A 17,398-nucleotide genomic window follows, 5' to 3' on the forward strand; every position below is an offset into this window, starting at 1 on the left:
ATTTTAGCACCTCAGGGTGTGGTCCTCTATTAACACCAATTGGTGTCAGTTTTAACACCACAGTTTTTACAGTGAAGGTATACAGACGGGAATAATCAATGTTTAAAGAATCATCATAAGATGAAAATAATGATTTTTTTACTTAAGGTTTTAAAAGTCAAAATGTATGTTAATGATCAAACAAATACTTGATTAAGTGCTAGGGAGGTCATTACGTTAATGATTGAGGACATGAGGTCAAATAGCCAATGCGTCACGGCATAAAGTGTAAAAGTTTCCTTCAGATTTGAATCTGAGGTTACTAGTTGATTTAGGTGGTTCCAGTGAGTGAATACTAGAATGCAATCTTGTGCACATTTAATCCAAGACGAGTACTTTGGAAAAAAACAATCGACAAAAATGAATTGATAATTTGAAGTGAAGAAAATAGTGGTGTTCAAATACGTATCTCTCATCGTATACAGAATAACTTTCAGGGCAACTTTGAAAGTGAAATTTGGGTGCTTCAGTGTTTGGGCACGCTGGATGTATTTGCTATCAACAGAGAAGAGCAGCTTTATTGCTCAAGGTCAAAATAAGGATATAGAATTCATGATTTTCCGTAAAAGTACATTCAACAAGGGTACAATGAAATTGAACAAAATTTCCTCGTAATTTGGTGTGCTATTGAAGTAAGAGAATTGCTGAATACAAATATCTATTTGATTATATGATTGATATCCATTATTGGATGTTCTTTCAAATTAGAAGTCCAGAACATTGTAACATTAGTAATGTAAGATGTAAGCACGAAAGATTTCTGAAAATTTTGATGATTTTGTTTAGATCAGATGGAAATCCACGTTTCTGAAAACTGTTCAATTAATTAATTTTATCATTACAATTGTTATTTATTGATAAAAGTTGTATTGCTGTCAAACACGATTAACATTGAGACAATGAGCTAAACTGGGATTTGTAGGCAGTAGGGTGTCTTTAATAATTCAATAATGCTTGACAAAGTTGGGATTTGGTTAACTGCACAGCTTGCGAAATACAATGGAGTTGATTCTTTTCATCAAACATACCCACGAATTGGTTTATTACATTGTTATTCATTTTGTTTGCGAGTCATGTTCGAGGGCACAGGTGCCGTGCAAGAATTCGATTCCTAAACTTTTATAAATGGTATAGTCAGAAAAGGGGATTCCCGTGCACCATTATGATAGTATGTGTTTTTTAACCAACTCTTTTGTATTTCCTGAATTGTCAAGTTAATGAATCTTGATTTTCCCTTTGCAAGACCCCGTTTCTCACGGGATTCAAAATCGACAATTTTGTGTGCCATCTTTGATTTTTCATGAAAATCAATTATTCTCACATTTTTAAAACAGACAATGGGAAAATCTTAAATGAATACCCTTTTCACTATGATTTAGGTAGTAGAAATCGATTGCAATCGTTTTCTGGACAGTCCGGTTGATATTTTTTGAAAATTATGATATTTATGCAAAAATATTCATGTTTTTGGTCAAAAACTTGCATGTGCATTGATATCTTTCTGTTTTATCATTAAAACAAACAACAAATGCAAAATATCAGCATTCTACACGAAAGACGATTATATTAACGAGAATACTGATATGCTCTATGACAGAGTTAATGTTTTAATTTGCTTAGATAAAGGGAAAATACCCCATAATGTAATATTCGATATTACGAATATTACGATAAATTGACACCAAAAAGCAACCTCCGTGTCTTAGTCGCACTTTTGATATCGACTGCAATGCGATCGCTGGCATGTCTTTCAAGAGAGTACAATAGCATAAATCGGTCTTGCCTCGCCTTTGTTGTTATGATAATGTGCGTAGCGATAGAAGGGTGTGTTACATGGATGGGTGTGAGGGCAAAAGGCGTTTTCTACATATTAAAGGCAACCTTTATGTTAATGAAACCTATTGGAAAAGGTAGAGGAGGCATTGCTCTGGATGTTGCATGCAATTACGTTCGGACACCTGAAAGCATAGTCCCGCAAGAGCCTGTTGAAGATTCCCCACCCTTATCCGTAACTTGACTATTGAAATATCTTGCTTTTGGAGCCCCCAATATGGCAAAATTGTGTAGAAAAACAACTTTTATTTTCTTGAAATCACTTGGAGACGAAAGAGTAGGCTTTTTTCTAACAGCTACATAAAGAAGTGAGGGCACAGCAAAGCCTACCCCCTCAGAGGGCTGCCGAAGTCACCCAACGCCTTTTTCGTATTTTGCCAATTTCTTGGAAAATTCGCCATTTTTTTAGCACCATTGAGGCAAAAGGGGTTTCTCCTTTGCAGTAAACCACTTTTATTGTTTTTTTAACCACTTGGGGATAAAAAGTCGATTTTCCTCCATTAGCTACAGATAAATAAGTGCTGGCACAGTAAAGCCTACTTCCGCCAGGGGCTGGCAAAATCACCCACCCCTTTTTCCGTATTTTACCTATTTATTGGAAAATTTGCCATTTTGGAGCCCCAATTGAGTCAAAATTCGTTTCTGCCATGTGATAAAGTCACTTTATTGAGAAAACAGCATTTTGTCACTCTTATTGTTTAGTAAGCACTTGGAGACGAAAGGGTAAGATCTGTTTCTGGTTATAAAAAATGCTTACTCGTATTATTTGATTTGTGAGATATGTATCCTATTCATGAGTCACTAAATGCACTCCTTAACCATGTTAACATGTTCTTTTTCTGGTCAGCATATTAAAAATTTTAGCTCGCAGTCCGCGCTCGTGTCAATTCTTTAGAGTGATACATTTTCATGTGATTACAAAAAATTATCGGAATGTTTAATTTTCATGTCTTATTACACGAAATGTCGAAAAGTTTGAGCTCGTGATTCGCTCTCGCAACATCTCGCAACAGTGATCAGCGCCATAATAAATTGACCAAAAATCGAGCTTTACAACTTCAGATTTGATTTTTTTTTCAAAACCGCTCTCTCACGGAAAAAAATTAAACATATATCGCATCAATTAGAAATCACTTCAAAACGGCTTTGCTCAGCTTAATTACTACAAAATACACAACTACTTCACGCAGTTGATATTCCTATGGTAAAATATCAATTCGCACCAAAATGCCCATTTTGACATATAAGTGCCTTTTTTGGCTTTGACCCCCCCCCCAAAAAAAACTTTCTGCCGCCCCTGTCCCAGGGAGTGGAGAAAGGGCAAACGTTGAGAAGGGGCATGCCAGGATCGGATGACCATGGTAAAAGAGATTATTGCAATGTAAATCGCCGAGAAAAATAATATACAAAGGTAACTATTTCATTATTATTGTTAATATTATGTCTAAATCTATCATAAAAATTTAATTTTGTATCACATGTACAAAGGTCGAAAATTTTGCTCGCTCACACCTTTTGTAAATTTTGCACCCTAGGCTTAAGCATTGTTGGCTCACTGTCCCGAATATCGTTAATTTGAAATACCTTGGCCTTGAGATTTTCAGGCCTTGGCCTTGACCTTGGGAATTAAAGCTTTGGCCTTGACCTTGGCCTTGGAGGTTTGAGCCTTGACTACAACACTGATTGGTTAGTTACATCTATCGAATATGTAGGACAAGTACGGAAACATGTGGTTTGTTCTGCTAGGGGGACTTTGGTTATTCTCTTCTAGCCCTCAGCACCCATCTGGCCAATTCTTTTCTCTGAATACTGAAATTTGTTCCTTGAAGGACAAGTCCACCCCAATCAAAAATTGATTTGAATAAAAACTAAAAATCCAACAAGCATAACCGCACTGGAAATTTCATCAAAATCGGATGTACAATAAGAAAGTTATGATATTTTAAAGTTTCGCTTAATTTCACTTAACAGTTATATGCACATCCTGGTTGGTATGCAAATGAGACTGATGACGTCATCCACTCACTATTCCTTTTGTATTTTATTATATGAAATATGTAGTATCCTAATTTTCTCCTCATTGTCAAGTGAAACAGTGATTCATTTCTCCCTGAATATGTGGAATTGGCATTGTTTAATACTACATGATTCAGTCAAGTCGGTCCCTATGGTCAAATCTGTAAAAAATCAAATATTGTATAATTCAAACGATAAAAAACAAAAGAGATAGTGAGTGATGGACACCATCGACTGACTCATTTGCATGTCACAGAGTTGTGCATATCACTGTTTTGTGCCTAAGCGAAACTTTAAAATTCCATAACTTTCTTATTTTACAACCGATTTTGATGAAATTTTCAGTGTTGTGCTAGTTTGATTTTTCTCTATTTATTTAAATCAATATTTTACTGGGGTGGACTTGACCTTTAATTTATGAATACTTCAAAATAGATCAAGGAATTTTCGTTCAGGGCAAAAAAAATCCCTTTTTAGGACAAAGAAATTCAAAAGCCCAGTGTTATGTCTACGCCTTAATGGTTTTTGAGAGATTGTTGACATAAATCTTGGTATGTAATGATAATCCAATTGATGGAGGCTAATTCAAATTACTATTGTTGGAACGCAATATGTTGTAATATACGCTTGTATGACAGATATCTGCACAGCTGTACGATCCACTTATGCTGCAGAGCAAAGTAGAGACGATGAAAATTGAAGAACTTGATGATTATGTAGAAGGATATTCATTGTAAATATTGATCAGGAATTAATATGAGATTCATTCTCAAGTTTGGTTCTATTTTACTGGCGGCGTAGCCCATATGATAAAATTGATGATGACATGTTTTTTTTAAGGACTTTGGTCATGTTGGGGGCATTTGTTGAATTGACTTGAATTGAATTAACTTACAAACATAGACATAAGGGTAATCGAGTATAAATTATTATCTTAGATCACATGATCATGGTCAAAGGTCATTTTGGGTCAATGGACATAGCATTTTATTATCATATGAATGTTTTCTTTTGTGAATAATTATTCAATAGCTGTTTTCAAAGTCAGTGCTGCTGTATCAAACGTAATGAAGGCGAAACTACCAGAGGCGTTCCACTTGTTGTTTTGTTCATGTGCGATGGTAGCCCCTCGTTCCATTTCCATGGTGAAATAATGATGATGATAATGATGATAATAAGGATAATAACAGTTATGCCATAATATCGAATTGATGATGATAATTATAGTGTTGGTGATGGTGGTGGTGATGATGACGATGATGATGATGATGACGTTGATAAAAATGAAAAAAATAATCATACTGATAACAATTTTCATAATAATGAAAAAACAACAACTACGAACAGTTGAGGGTAGTACCAAGGAAGTGTCCCCTGGTAGTACGAATCATGCTTTTCATTGCACAAAGTTAATTAAAACACAAAATAAAACAGGATGGCAGGCCTATAATACTCATTTCTCATCTCTCAGCTTCATTTACTAAAAAACAAGAAAAAAAATGAAAAGAAGTTGAAAATGTAGTTGATAAAAAGATGTTGCTTTGTGAGATATAGGCCTATTTTCCTTTTTCTGGATTAATATTACCGTGCATTATTTAAACGTGCGCTTATCACATAAACGAATTTTCATCTTCAGGTAATTAATATATTGGGAATGATAACAACTTATATATGAAATTGTCTGTTTCAATACTTAAAAGTTACAAACACGCCTGTGTATGAGCTTGTTATACATATTTATGTTGTTTTATAAGAATAAAGCTAAGAAGTGACTGTTAGCCCCCCCCCCCCCACATTGGTGAAAGCTGGATCCGCCCATGATCATCATTACTACTACTACTACTACACCACCATTTCTACTACTACTACTACTACTTGTCAAGGTTAAATCTATGAAATTTACTTTTTTAGAGCTTTTTTCTAGAGACTGGGCGAAAGTCTAGGCGAAGCGCCTACGCATATGAAAAATAATTTGAAAACTTTTTGCTTTGTAAATTAACTACGCCTTCAAATCCCGCGGCGTGTACTTAGTACGTTCAGCTGTAGTAAATTTATCATTACGTTTCTTTGATTTGAAGGGAGCAAGACATGATTTGTCCCGTTTTACTTTTGCCGTATAAGGGCAACGTCAAGTTCAACTTAATTTTCATTTAACCTCTTTTAGCAGACATAAATGGATATTGTTTGTTCTGTGTCACCGACATGATTTTGTTTATTTTATGCTGCTATGTCAGGAAGGAGTTTTGATGATTTCTTTGGAGCAGTTTTAACCCATATATAGGCCAACATGGTAAGTTTAAATCATATCCTACCGAATAGAAATTCAATTCACAAGTCTTTGAAGCTATGACGGAATATATATGACTGTGGTTAATTGCACAATATTGATATTACTACAACAGCCACCACCATTACCATTACAACTACTACTTTTACTACTACTACTACTACTTCTACTACTACTACTACTACTACTTCTGCTACTACTACTACTTCTGATGCTACTACTACATGTACATCTACTCAGTGGCGGACCGTGACCCGAAGGAGACAAATGATTGGAGGGGCACTGTATTGTTTGTGAACAATGCTGTGCCCCTCCAATGCTTTGTCTCCTCCGGGTCACGATCCGCCACTGCATCTACTACTTCTACTACTTCTGCTGCTACTACTACATCTACTACTTCTACTACTACTACTACTGCTACTACTGCTACTACTACTACTGCTGCTGCTGCTACTACTGCTACTACTACTACTTCTACTATTACTACTACTACTACTTCTACTACTACTTCTACTACTACTACTACTACTACTACGACTACTACTACTACTACGATGATTGAATACATATATAAAGAGTAGAGTGCATATAACTGTCACGCTCCATATGACCTCGCTCCCATCACATCACCACACATAATAATGATAATAATAATAACAATAATATAGGTATATTTACCCAGGGTAGCCACTTCAGTTTCGAAAAATGTTCTGCCAGCGGGCGCTGCTATTATTACTACCATCCTAATTAAAGTCCGGGGTTCGATCCCCGGCCGCGGCACCTATGCCCGTGAGCAAGGCATTTAATCTACAATGCTCTTTTATCCTGCTTTCAAATAAATGGAAATGCTATATGCATTATTGGTAACTAGGTGTGCACTTGTTTGTTTAAAAAATAAAAAAAATTGCACCGATTCAGGCTAAAACTTGTTATTTTCAAATTCAGTAAGTTTTAAAGTTTTTACTATCATAATTGAATGAAAGATGAACATTATGTAGTAATGTATAATAAACTGTAAAAAATATTGGGTAAAACTTTTACCACCACTAGGGTAATTATGTGTCCAACCAATTTGTAGCAGTATTTTACCCAATGCGGAAAGGGTATATTGTCCTGTAAGGTTAAAAAGTAAGCAGCAATTACTTTAGAATGGGAAAAATTTTCATCACACTGGATAAAGAAAAATACCCAAATGAAATGCCCAATGCTGGTTGGACACATAATTACCCCCATGAAGCACTTTTACGCAATATTTTTTGGAGTGTACCAATTCATGTTTTTTTCGCGAGTAACTTCCTCTTTGTTTGTGTTTGCTGATAATGGTATGCCACACTTTTGTTTTCTGTAAAAATGACGTGTTTTTTCTCGTTCTCGTTCAAAGCGTGTGCAGCAATAGCCAATGATTTGTTAACGAAAATCATCCATATCATACAACAGATAAAAGCAATCTTCTCTGCAACAACTGAATATTGTAGACCCTAATAAATATTGCGAAAGTGCACTGTTTCCAGACAGCAAATCAAAGGCAGTGTACGGTGGAAGACAAGACAGGAAAAGTCAGAACAGAAAACAAGAAGCACAACAAACACTATACTCCATAAATTATCGCATTATGGTATTCGTGACAAGGCCTTGGAGTGGTTCAGAAATTACATCTCTAACAGAAAAAATTGTTTTTCTTAATGGTCATTTCTCAATTTATGTAACACTAATTGTGGTGTGCCACAAGGTAGTATCCTGGGACCCCTTTTGTTCATTTTATATATAAATGATTTTAGCAGAGCATCTAATATTCTATTTTTCATTATTTTTGCTAATGACACAAATCTATTTATTCTCACAATGATCCGCTTACACTTGTTGAAATAGTAAACACTGAATTAACTAAAATTTTGAATTGGATCAGAGCTAACAAATTTATCAATTAACCTTAAAAATTCATTGTATTCAGTAATACTAAAGGTTTGTTGCCTTTTGACATTTGTATTGAAGATTTTCAGTTGAAAGTGTCTCGTGAATTAAATTTTTGGGTGTTCATGTAGAGAATAAACTCTCCTGGAAATGTCATATTGATAATATTTGTAAAATAATATCACATAACATATGCATCATAAATAGGTTAAAAACATTTATTTATTTTACTTCTCTACTTGCATTATATTCTTGTCTTATATTACCATATATAAACTATGGGATCCTTGTTTGGGGCAATACCCACCAACATTTACTTAACAAAATATTATTATTACAAAAAAAGCCCTTCGTTTTAATTCATTCTCACATCCTCGATCTCACACTGATCCGCTTTTCCTTGATTTTAAAATTTTAATGATTGAAGATTTATATCAATATCAGCTAGGACAGTTTATGTACATGTATAAGAACAGTATGGTTCCTTTTTGAATTTCAACATGTGTTTTCTCAGAATAACAATTTTCATAGGTATCCTACCAGACACGCCGATTACTTTCATCTACCTCTCCTAAGAACTCGTTTTGCTCAAAATACTTTTATTTTCACCGCCCCTCCATAAAGATATTCAACAAGACTCCTCCATCCAGTGCTTCCACTCTTCCTGGAATCCAAGAAAGTCCAGGAAGTTTTGCTATTTTCTAGGAACATTCATGTCATGTCAAATTGTCATGTCAAATATTCATGTCAAATTCTATCACAAAATTTGATCTTTTTAATTAAAAAATCAATTTTGTGCTCGCTCGCTTCGCTCGCAACTCTTTCTAAAATTTGCCTGTTACGACGTAATCAGGTAATAGGTTAAGTGCCACTTACGTCATGTTTCGCCCCCTCAAAATGTTTGGCTCAATTGCGGCACTGGGCCCTATATTATTTGTGTGTGTGTGTGTGTGTGTATAGAAGAGAATTATAACTTATGGAAGACTGGAGAACATATGGAAAATTCCAGGATATTTTGTAAAATTCCAGAGTAACTTTCAGAGAAAATTCCAGGAAGTCCCGTGTTGAAAAGTGGAAGCACTGCCTCCATCCATCCTTCAAAAGAAAACTAAAAATAATTATGTCACTGTCTTACCAAAGTAATTAATTTGTCTGTATATTTTTAAGAATTGCCTAAGCATTTGCACTCTCCTTGTTCTCCCCCTTCTCTCTCTCTCTCTACATATTAATATGTGTGTGTGTGTGTGTCTCTCTCTCTGCCTGTCTCTTTCTCTCTACATATCAATATGTGTGTGTGTGTGTGTTTCTCTCTCTCTCTCTGTCTCTCTCTCTACTTATCTTTGTCCTCTCTCGCTCCCCCTGTAGTACTTTTTTCTTCTCTCTCTTTTTTATAATTCGCCATGTCTGTGTTTTCTTTTGTGTTTTAGTATCGTCCCGTATATTGTCCAGCATATTGTCCAGTAAGGTTAAAAAGTGTAAGCAGCAATTACTTTACAATGGGTTATATTTTCATCACACTGGTTAAAAATGCCCAGTGTTGGTTGGACACATAATTACCCTTATGGAGCACCTTTACCCAATATTTTTTCAGAGTGTATCAATTCATGTTTTTTCGCGAGTAACTTCCTCTTTTTTTGTGTTTGATGATAATGGTATTCCCCATATCCTTTTAATAACGTGTATTTTTCGTTCCCGTTCCAAGCCAGTTGCAGCAATAATCATTGATTTGTTAACGAAAACCACACATATAATACCAAAAAAGTTATATTCAGAAGGATTGTCCTAGCTCTTGGTGGGTGAAAAAGTCCGGCGGACCTTGTTAGATAATGATGAATATTGCATTTTTAGTGAACATGGAATACAAAAATGGTATTTCATTTCTACGCAAATTATGCATGGGTTTTCCAAAATAATAACTATATCAATCACCGATCTTCAAAATGTTATGTTTTTAGAAAAGTGCATCAGTATAATTATATGAAGGAAAACCTGCATGACAAGTAATGCGCGTAGTAGTTTTTTTTCTGCAAAAGTAGAATTCTGTTCAGGAGGTAGACAGCACAATTTCCCTATGCTATAATACCATAGTTCAAGTGCGACATAATCAAAGTTGATGTTTATGATAGCAATATTTCTCGAAATGATTTTGCAAATATGATCTTCGTTTTCCTTCCAGGATAGATTGTTTTCAATAGTTACTCCAAGGAATTTTAGTATTGTCAACTCAATGTAAATTAATATTTTCAAAAAGGATATTACCTGGAAGTTCATCTATTATTACTAAAGAGCATATAAATATTAAGATTAAGTGATAATTTATTGGCTTTGATCCATTCTGAAACCTGTTTCAGTTCATGATTAATGGTGTCATTTAAATGGCGAGGATCCTTGTGAGAGAAAAAAATATTAGAGTCGTCGGCGAACAGAATAAAAGATAAAATATTGGAAGACTTGCAAAAGTATCAATATATAAAATAAAAAGTAGGGGACCCAATACGGAGCCATGCAGAACACCACAGTCACCATTTTAATGTCGGAGATAGTATTATCGACAGAGAAATTTTGTTCTCTATTGTCTATAGGTCCTGAACTACTCCAAGGCTATTCCTCTGACTCCATAATTATTAAGTTTGTAAAGTAATATTTCATGAACTATGGTATCAATAGCCTTGGAGAAGTCCAGGAACACCCCAACAGTATGTTAAAAATTGTCGATTCCGCTAGCAATCTTATCAACTACAGTATAGTTAACAGAGCATGTGTAGTACTATGATTTTCACGAAAGCCAAATTGTAAAGGATAAAACAACTTAGGCATTTTAAAGAGTTTCGTGGTGCGAATATAAATTTTCAAAGAACTTTAGACAAACGGGTTAATAGGGATATTGTTCGATAATTTCCTAACACAGTAATGTCACCTTAAAAAAATACAGGAACAACACAAGCTAGTTTCAGTGATGAAGGAACAACACCATAAGACATATAGATATATGGCAAGGGCTGAGCAATTACTTCAAAAATTATTTTTATCAAGATATTATTGATTCCATCATGACCAGAGATTTGCTTATTCTTTTAAGTTATGTATTATGTTCGCAATTTCTGCCCCATCTGTATGAATAAAATAAATGGAATTTGGGTAAGGGTCATGTCGAAAATCTGTAAAGTGTTTTATGGGGTCAGGAATGAGTCTGGCAAGATTTGGGTCAATACTAGAGAATTAATTTTCTGTGTTTGCCAATGTACATGTACGTGGGTTTTCTTTAATTTTACCATCGACGTTTATTTTGGAATCATTAGATTTTTTCGATTAACCTTGCAAAACTTCTTTATTTCAAAGTATTTTGTTTTTAATTTCTATATTCTAACTGGTTACAAAAATACTTTAACTTACTTTTTTTAAGTATACCAGTAAGAATGTTTTATTTTCGTAGTCTATGTACTTTTTTAAAATTCTTATGACGTGGTTTAATAATATATTTCAAATAAAGATTGTTCTTCCTATTAATGGATCGTAAAATACCCTTGGAGATCCATGAGGATCCTGGAATCTTTTTTAAAAATTGATCTTTCTTCGTATCGAAAGAAAATAAATATCCATCGTAGAAGATGCTCATAGAGGAATCAAAGGCATCATTAGCATTTTGTAAAGTGAAGATTCCAGACCAGTGTATGTTTTCTAGCTCTTGTTTGAATTGCCCCATATTATTTTCAGAAAAATTGCATTTTTGTAAAGAAGTTGAGTTTAAAATGTAAAAACATAGGAAATGGTTTGATAAATCAGAAGGTATTATACCAGATGACAGCGTACACCGTACATTCGTGAATACATCATCAATCAAAGTATAACCGAGTTACATGAAATTCTGGTAGGTTTTAGTAATTGTTGATAGAAATAAAGCTGTTGTAAGGAATAAATCCATGAAATGTTGAGTGAATGAATCAGATACATATTTTAAAAGGTTTGCATTATAACCAACCAGTAAAAGACAGTGTTTATTAAGCATGACGGGATGGTTTAATAATTCACTAAAATTGTTCAGAAAAGTCATCACGAAGACAGTTTGGAGGTTTGTAGATAACTCCAATTACGATGTTTTTATCATTTTGAATAATTACTTCAAAAAATAAACTTCCGATATAATTATTCACGCCGCTCCGATCAGGTCGTAACTTATCAAATTGAAATTCCATGCATGTGTGAGCGTGAATTGCAATCTTTAGTGCAGCATTTTAACTTAACTATGTGGGTCTCAGCAGTGTGTTCATTGGAGTCAGGAGGATAGGGGTAAGAAATGACTTCAGTGGGTGAAGTAAGCTGATGGGAAAAGGGTCAACAGAACGTTTAGCCTCCCACCTACAGGTCCGTCCCTCCCCCTCCTGTTGAGATTGAGACTGATTGCTATTACATTTACGCATTAAGTGCAGAGCGGACTGTCAGTTTGATAATAAATTCTGAAAGTTAGGTCATCAACTGTTACCTATCAATCATTCAATCAACAATCTGTTAGTAAATCAACTCAATCAATGTGATCAATCAAATATTCACCTTTTCAATAAATTATCAATCAAGTATTCAGCTCTTTCAATAAATCATTTCATAAATCATCATAATTAGTCAAGTTCTTGATAATCATTCAATGGAAAAGAAAGGCCCATCAACCATAAGTCACTTGGCATTTAAGTTTTAAATACCATCCAGGAGAAAGAAAGGGAGTGGAGGGCGGGGGTGAGAACATGACATGTAATTTGTAAGAGAACACAAAGGAGAATGTCCCTTTAACCCAGTCTTACCCTATCTCACCCCCTTGCATGTAACATGTACCGTCACACTAATCTGACTCTCACAAGCACACTTGCTAAGATCCACATAATAAACTAAAAATGCTACACTAAAGTTACAATTCCTGTTTACTCATGCATTACATTTCGATTTAGTATCTCATGAAATTTGCTTAAGAAACCAAAACTGATCTCAATTCATCAGTAATTTGGCATATAAGTTCCAAAAGACTCACCTCTAAAAAAACTGGAAGGCTAATTCCTGCTCACCCTAGCAAAGGCTAGTCTCTCAAGGAGGGGTGAAAGGGGTAGAGAGAGAGAGAGAGAGGGGGGGGGGGGGGGTTAAGTGTTCTGTTGACCCATGTCCCGTCAACCGACTTCCTCAACCTAAGTCCTATCCCTTTCTGACTTCCATGAACACATTGCTGAGATCCACTTAATAAGTGAAAAATTGTATTTCATGTTCACTCATGCATTAAATTTCAATTTAATAATTCTTGAAATTTGCTCCAAAAAACCTAAATTGATCTAGCTTGATCATTGATTTATCAAAACACCCTCAACTTTGCAAGTTCCAAGGGACTCGCATCTCAAAAACTGAAAGAAATTGGAAGGCTAATTCCTGCCCACCCTAATTTTCATACCCTTTGTTTCAGTGGGGATTGCTCGCTCAAGCATGAATAGTTTTCCAATTTTTTGGTGTCATTTGAAAGTTGACTTTATTGGCTTTCACCAAAAGTGATATATTTCTTATTTGGCAGCCATTTCAAAAGTGTATAGTTTTTTTGGGACGCACTGTATAATTTGAATCGGATGTAGAATCAAGATTAGGGGAAGGCGGGGTAAGTTGAGCATAGGGGTAAGTTGTGCCACCACCCCCAGGCCAATAATGAATGAGTCAAACATTGTGGTGGTGCCATAATTGATGACCCACTGCAGAACCTTAACCCCGCCAAATTGTTTTTCAACGTTGAAACAAAATAATAAGTTTTCGGAGGAAAAGATATAACTTTCAGTCAAAAAGTAAAAAAAGAAAGGTTGTGAAATAGCTAAACTCTTTTTACCCATGCATCTTTAAATACAATAAGGCATAAGAACAATATTTCTAGTTAGGGTATGGATCCTCATTCTTGCCATAGTCTTTTACATGATGGATGCATAAGAAATGTGTTTGATGTGAAAAAATATTACATTAAGTTCGGACTGGGGTAGGTTGAGCCAGCCAACATGCCTTTGGGGCAAGTTGAGCCATGGTAATTTATATGGTAATGTATATAAAACAGTCGAGAATGAAAAGCCATTGATATGCAGGCAGAAAGGACCAAATTCACAAGACAATTATTTTACTTTTAGAGGATGTTATAGTTAATTAGATATTAGAGAATTAGCAAGTGAAAAGACTTGTCATGCTGGTTCTTGTCCCACACCTTTTGTGCGTAGTTTTTGTGGCTGAACTTACCCCAGAACGTGGCTCGACCTACCCCATTGGTTGGGGCAAGTTGAGCCATTTGACATCTGTTTTTTTTTCAAAGGTGACAGTGACTTTCAGTGTGGGGGTAGAGTGTTATATATAGGTAAAACATATTCCCCAAAATCATATTTTAAGGTATGGTACTTATTGTTTTCTAACATGAAAAAAAAAGGCAAAAATGGCTCAACTTACCCCGCCTTCCCCTATTGTTTAAGGGGTTTATGGACTGGGCAACAAAACTATGAAATTGGAATTGGTATTTAGATCAGACTGAAAAACGTCATATGTTTCATCAAGGTCACAAAATGGCAATAGAAAGAGCAATGAAAATGAGATGGGATTAAACCAAATGGTCATTCTTTGCTTGACTGCTATTGAGTCCACTCAAGCATTATGCTTCTTTGACCTCAATAGGTGGTTTAAGATGTTAGATGTTACGTTAATTTTAAATTACTGTAACTTTTTCGTTATTGAGGCAATCAATTAAACATGCCGATGGTCATAGCTTGTTTAATCCCATCCCATTTTCATTGGTTTTTCTTTTGCCACTTTTTGTGACTTTGAATTCCGGAACCAATTGATTAGAGGGGCTACAGCCAGGAGCCTCTTTGTGATTAAAACAATCTCTTAATCCTTGACATGTGCTTCGTAAAAATCATTGAGGCTAGCCTGTGTCAAAATTTGGTTCATTTTGACTGAGTGGAATTTGTGTAGTGCGCTTGTGAAGTTTGATAAGTTTCTTTGGAACCCAGTTTATTTTGCTAATTGTTCCCTTGCCCTATTTCTCTCTTATGCACATTTCTAGGTATAAAGTCAGCGTACTGTATAGGTGGCCAACAAAAGGGAGGGACTGTGCTTCTATTTCGCACCAATTGTACACATTCTGATAGAAGATGGCCGCAACTACTACGAACCCTTCTTCGTCGCAAACGCAAACAACAAAGGTTACATGGTATAAACGTTCATTTCACTGGGCGATATTTCTGGGGACGATTGCTTTCATGATTGTGCTTGCTGGGGCAATTAACATGGGAATAGGATGGACGGCTGGGAGTGGTCTATCGGGCGAAATGTCTGACAGTTTCGGACAGTCGTCGAGGCAAGCAGGTATAGCACTACTGGTTATTGGGGTCATCTTTACGATAATTAGCATCTATTGGTGTCGCTACGTCAAAAAGTCCAAGTCAAATGCGCCAGTTACGTCTCTTTCTGGAACAACGGCAACAACAACAGAAACTTCCCCAAACACCGCAGATGCAGAGACTGTGCAACCACCCGCTCTCCAGGGAGGAGGAAATCAACAGGTCTACGCATATCAATCTCAGCAGCAAGCGGGGACTTTTCAACCTGTTCAAGGCGGTCAACTCCAGTACGCACCAGCTCAACCGGGTATCGGTCAGTACCCACCAACTCAATCCGGCATCGGTCAACCACAACTGGTTCAAGGCAGTCCGATCCAGTACGCACCAGCTCAACCAGGTATTGGTCAGTACCCACAAGCCCAATCCGGCATCGGTCAACCACGACCGGTTCCAGGCAGTCCGATCCAGTACGCACCAGCTCAACCGGGTATCGGTCAGTACCCACAAGCCCAATCCGGTATCGGTCAACCACAACCGGTTCAAGGCGGCCCGGTCCAGTACGCACCAGCTCAATCGGGTATCGGTCAGTACCCACCAACACAATCCGGCGGCATCGGTCAACCACAACCGGTTCAAGGCGGTCCGATCCAGTACGCACCAGCTCAACCGGGTTTCGGTCAGTACACACCAACTCAATCCGGCGGCATCGGTCAACCACAACCGGTTCAAGGCGGTCCGATCCAGTACGCACCAGCTCAACCGGGTATCGGTCAATACTCACCAACTCAATCCGGTGTCTGTCAGTATCCACCGGCTCAATCCGGTTTCAACCAATATCCTCCAGCTCAACAGACGTTACAACCGTCAGCTCCTGCGGAAGAATTACTTCCACCGCCATCATATAAGTCATAAGGGAACGTCTAACGATGGAATGTGATTTAGTCTCCTATTCAGAACTATTTATACCACCATCTTGCATTAAAGGGATGCTCGAGGCTGAAGATATTCATATCTCAATAAATAGAAAAAATTTACAGAGCAAAGTGCTAAACAAATTTGATCGAAATCGGATAAAAAATTAACGAAGTTAATTGAAAGTTATTGAATTTTAAACATTTGCATTATTCCGGTGAAACAGTTTTAGGTATAATATATGAATATGCATTAGGTGGGCTGATGATTTCCTATCTCCACGTGTTCTTTTGAATTGTATTATATGAAATGAGGTTTATTAAGAAATGTTCTACCAAGAACTTAAACAATTGGACTGACAACTAATTAAGTGCATTAGTTATTTATTGCCGCAACATATTTCGTCATAATGGAGGCACATCATTAAACATGTATGAAAAAAATGAAACAATTATGATTTCATCTAATAACATAATAAAAAGGAAAGTGGGGGTGTGACATCATCAGCCCACCTAATGAATATTCATGACGACGTACAAATGACTGTTTTCACAAAATATCAAATTCAAAACTATCAAATTAAAGGGATGGTCCAGGCTGATAATATTAATTTCTCAAAAATAGGGCAAAATTCACAGAGCAAAACGCTGAAAATTCGATTAAAATTGGATAAAAAATAACAAAGTTATTTAATTTTAAAAAATTCCAATATTCCGGTAAAACAGTTCTAGGCATGTCTTTATGAATATTCAATAGGTGGGCTGTTGATTTCATATCCCCACTTGTTCTTTTGTATTTTATTATATGAAATTAGGTTTTTTTTTTAATTTTTTTTTTATTTGTATGTTCTCATTTACATCGTCACTGTATATTGAACAAAAATAAAAAACAACAGTATGATATACATTAGAATTCAACATAAAAATTGACAACATTATATAAATATAGCAAGCAATTTTTTTTAGATACAGGTTCAATAGTAAGCAAACATAATGCCTAAATTGACTTTTCAATCTTTGTTTTACAATTTTTCCAAAAAATACTTTTTTTTAAATTTGCTCTCCAT

At 35.8% G+C, this 17,398-nt stretch overlaps 1 protein-coding gene across 1 annotated transcript; it reads left to right on the forward strand.

The window, feature by feature from the left end:
- The first annotated feature begins 5,975 nt into the window (after positions 1-5,975).
- Positions 5,976-17,140, forward strand: LOC135155837 (calcium-binding protein P-like). Its single transcript, XM_064106117.1, has 2 exons — positions 5,976-6,178; positions 15,144-17,140. The coding sequence occupies exon 2, from the start codon at positions 15,232-15,234 to the stop codon at positions 16,330-16,332; it is 1,101 nt and encodes a 366-aa protein (XP_063962187.1). The 5' UTR covers positions 5,976-6,178; positions 15,144-15,231; the 3' UTR covers positions 16,333-17,140.
- Positions 17,141-17,398: the final 258 nt, after the last annotated feature.

The sequence above is a fragment of the Lytechinus pictus genome, chromosome 10 (assembly GCF_037042905.1).
Source record: "Lytechinus pictus isolate F3 Inbred chromosome 10, Lp3.0, whole genome shotgun sequence".
Lineage (NCBI taxonomy): Eukaryota > Metazoa > Echinodermata > Echinoidea > Temnopleuroida > Toxopneustidae > Lytechinus > Lytechinus pictus.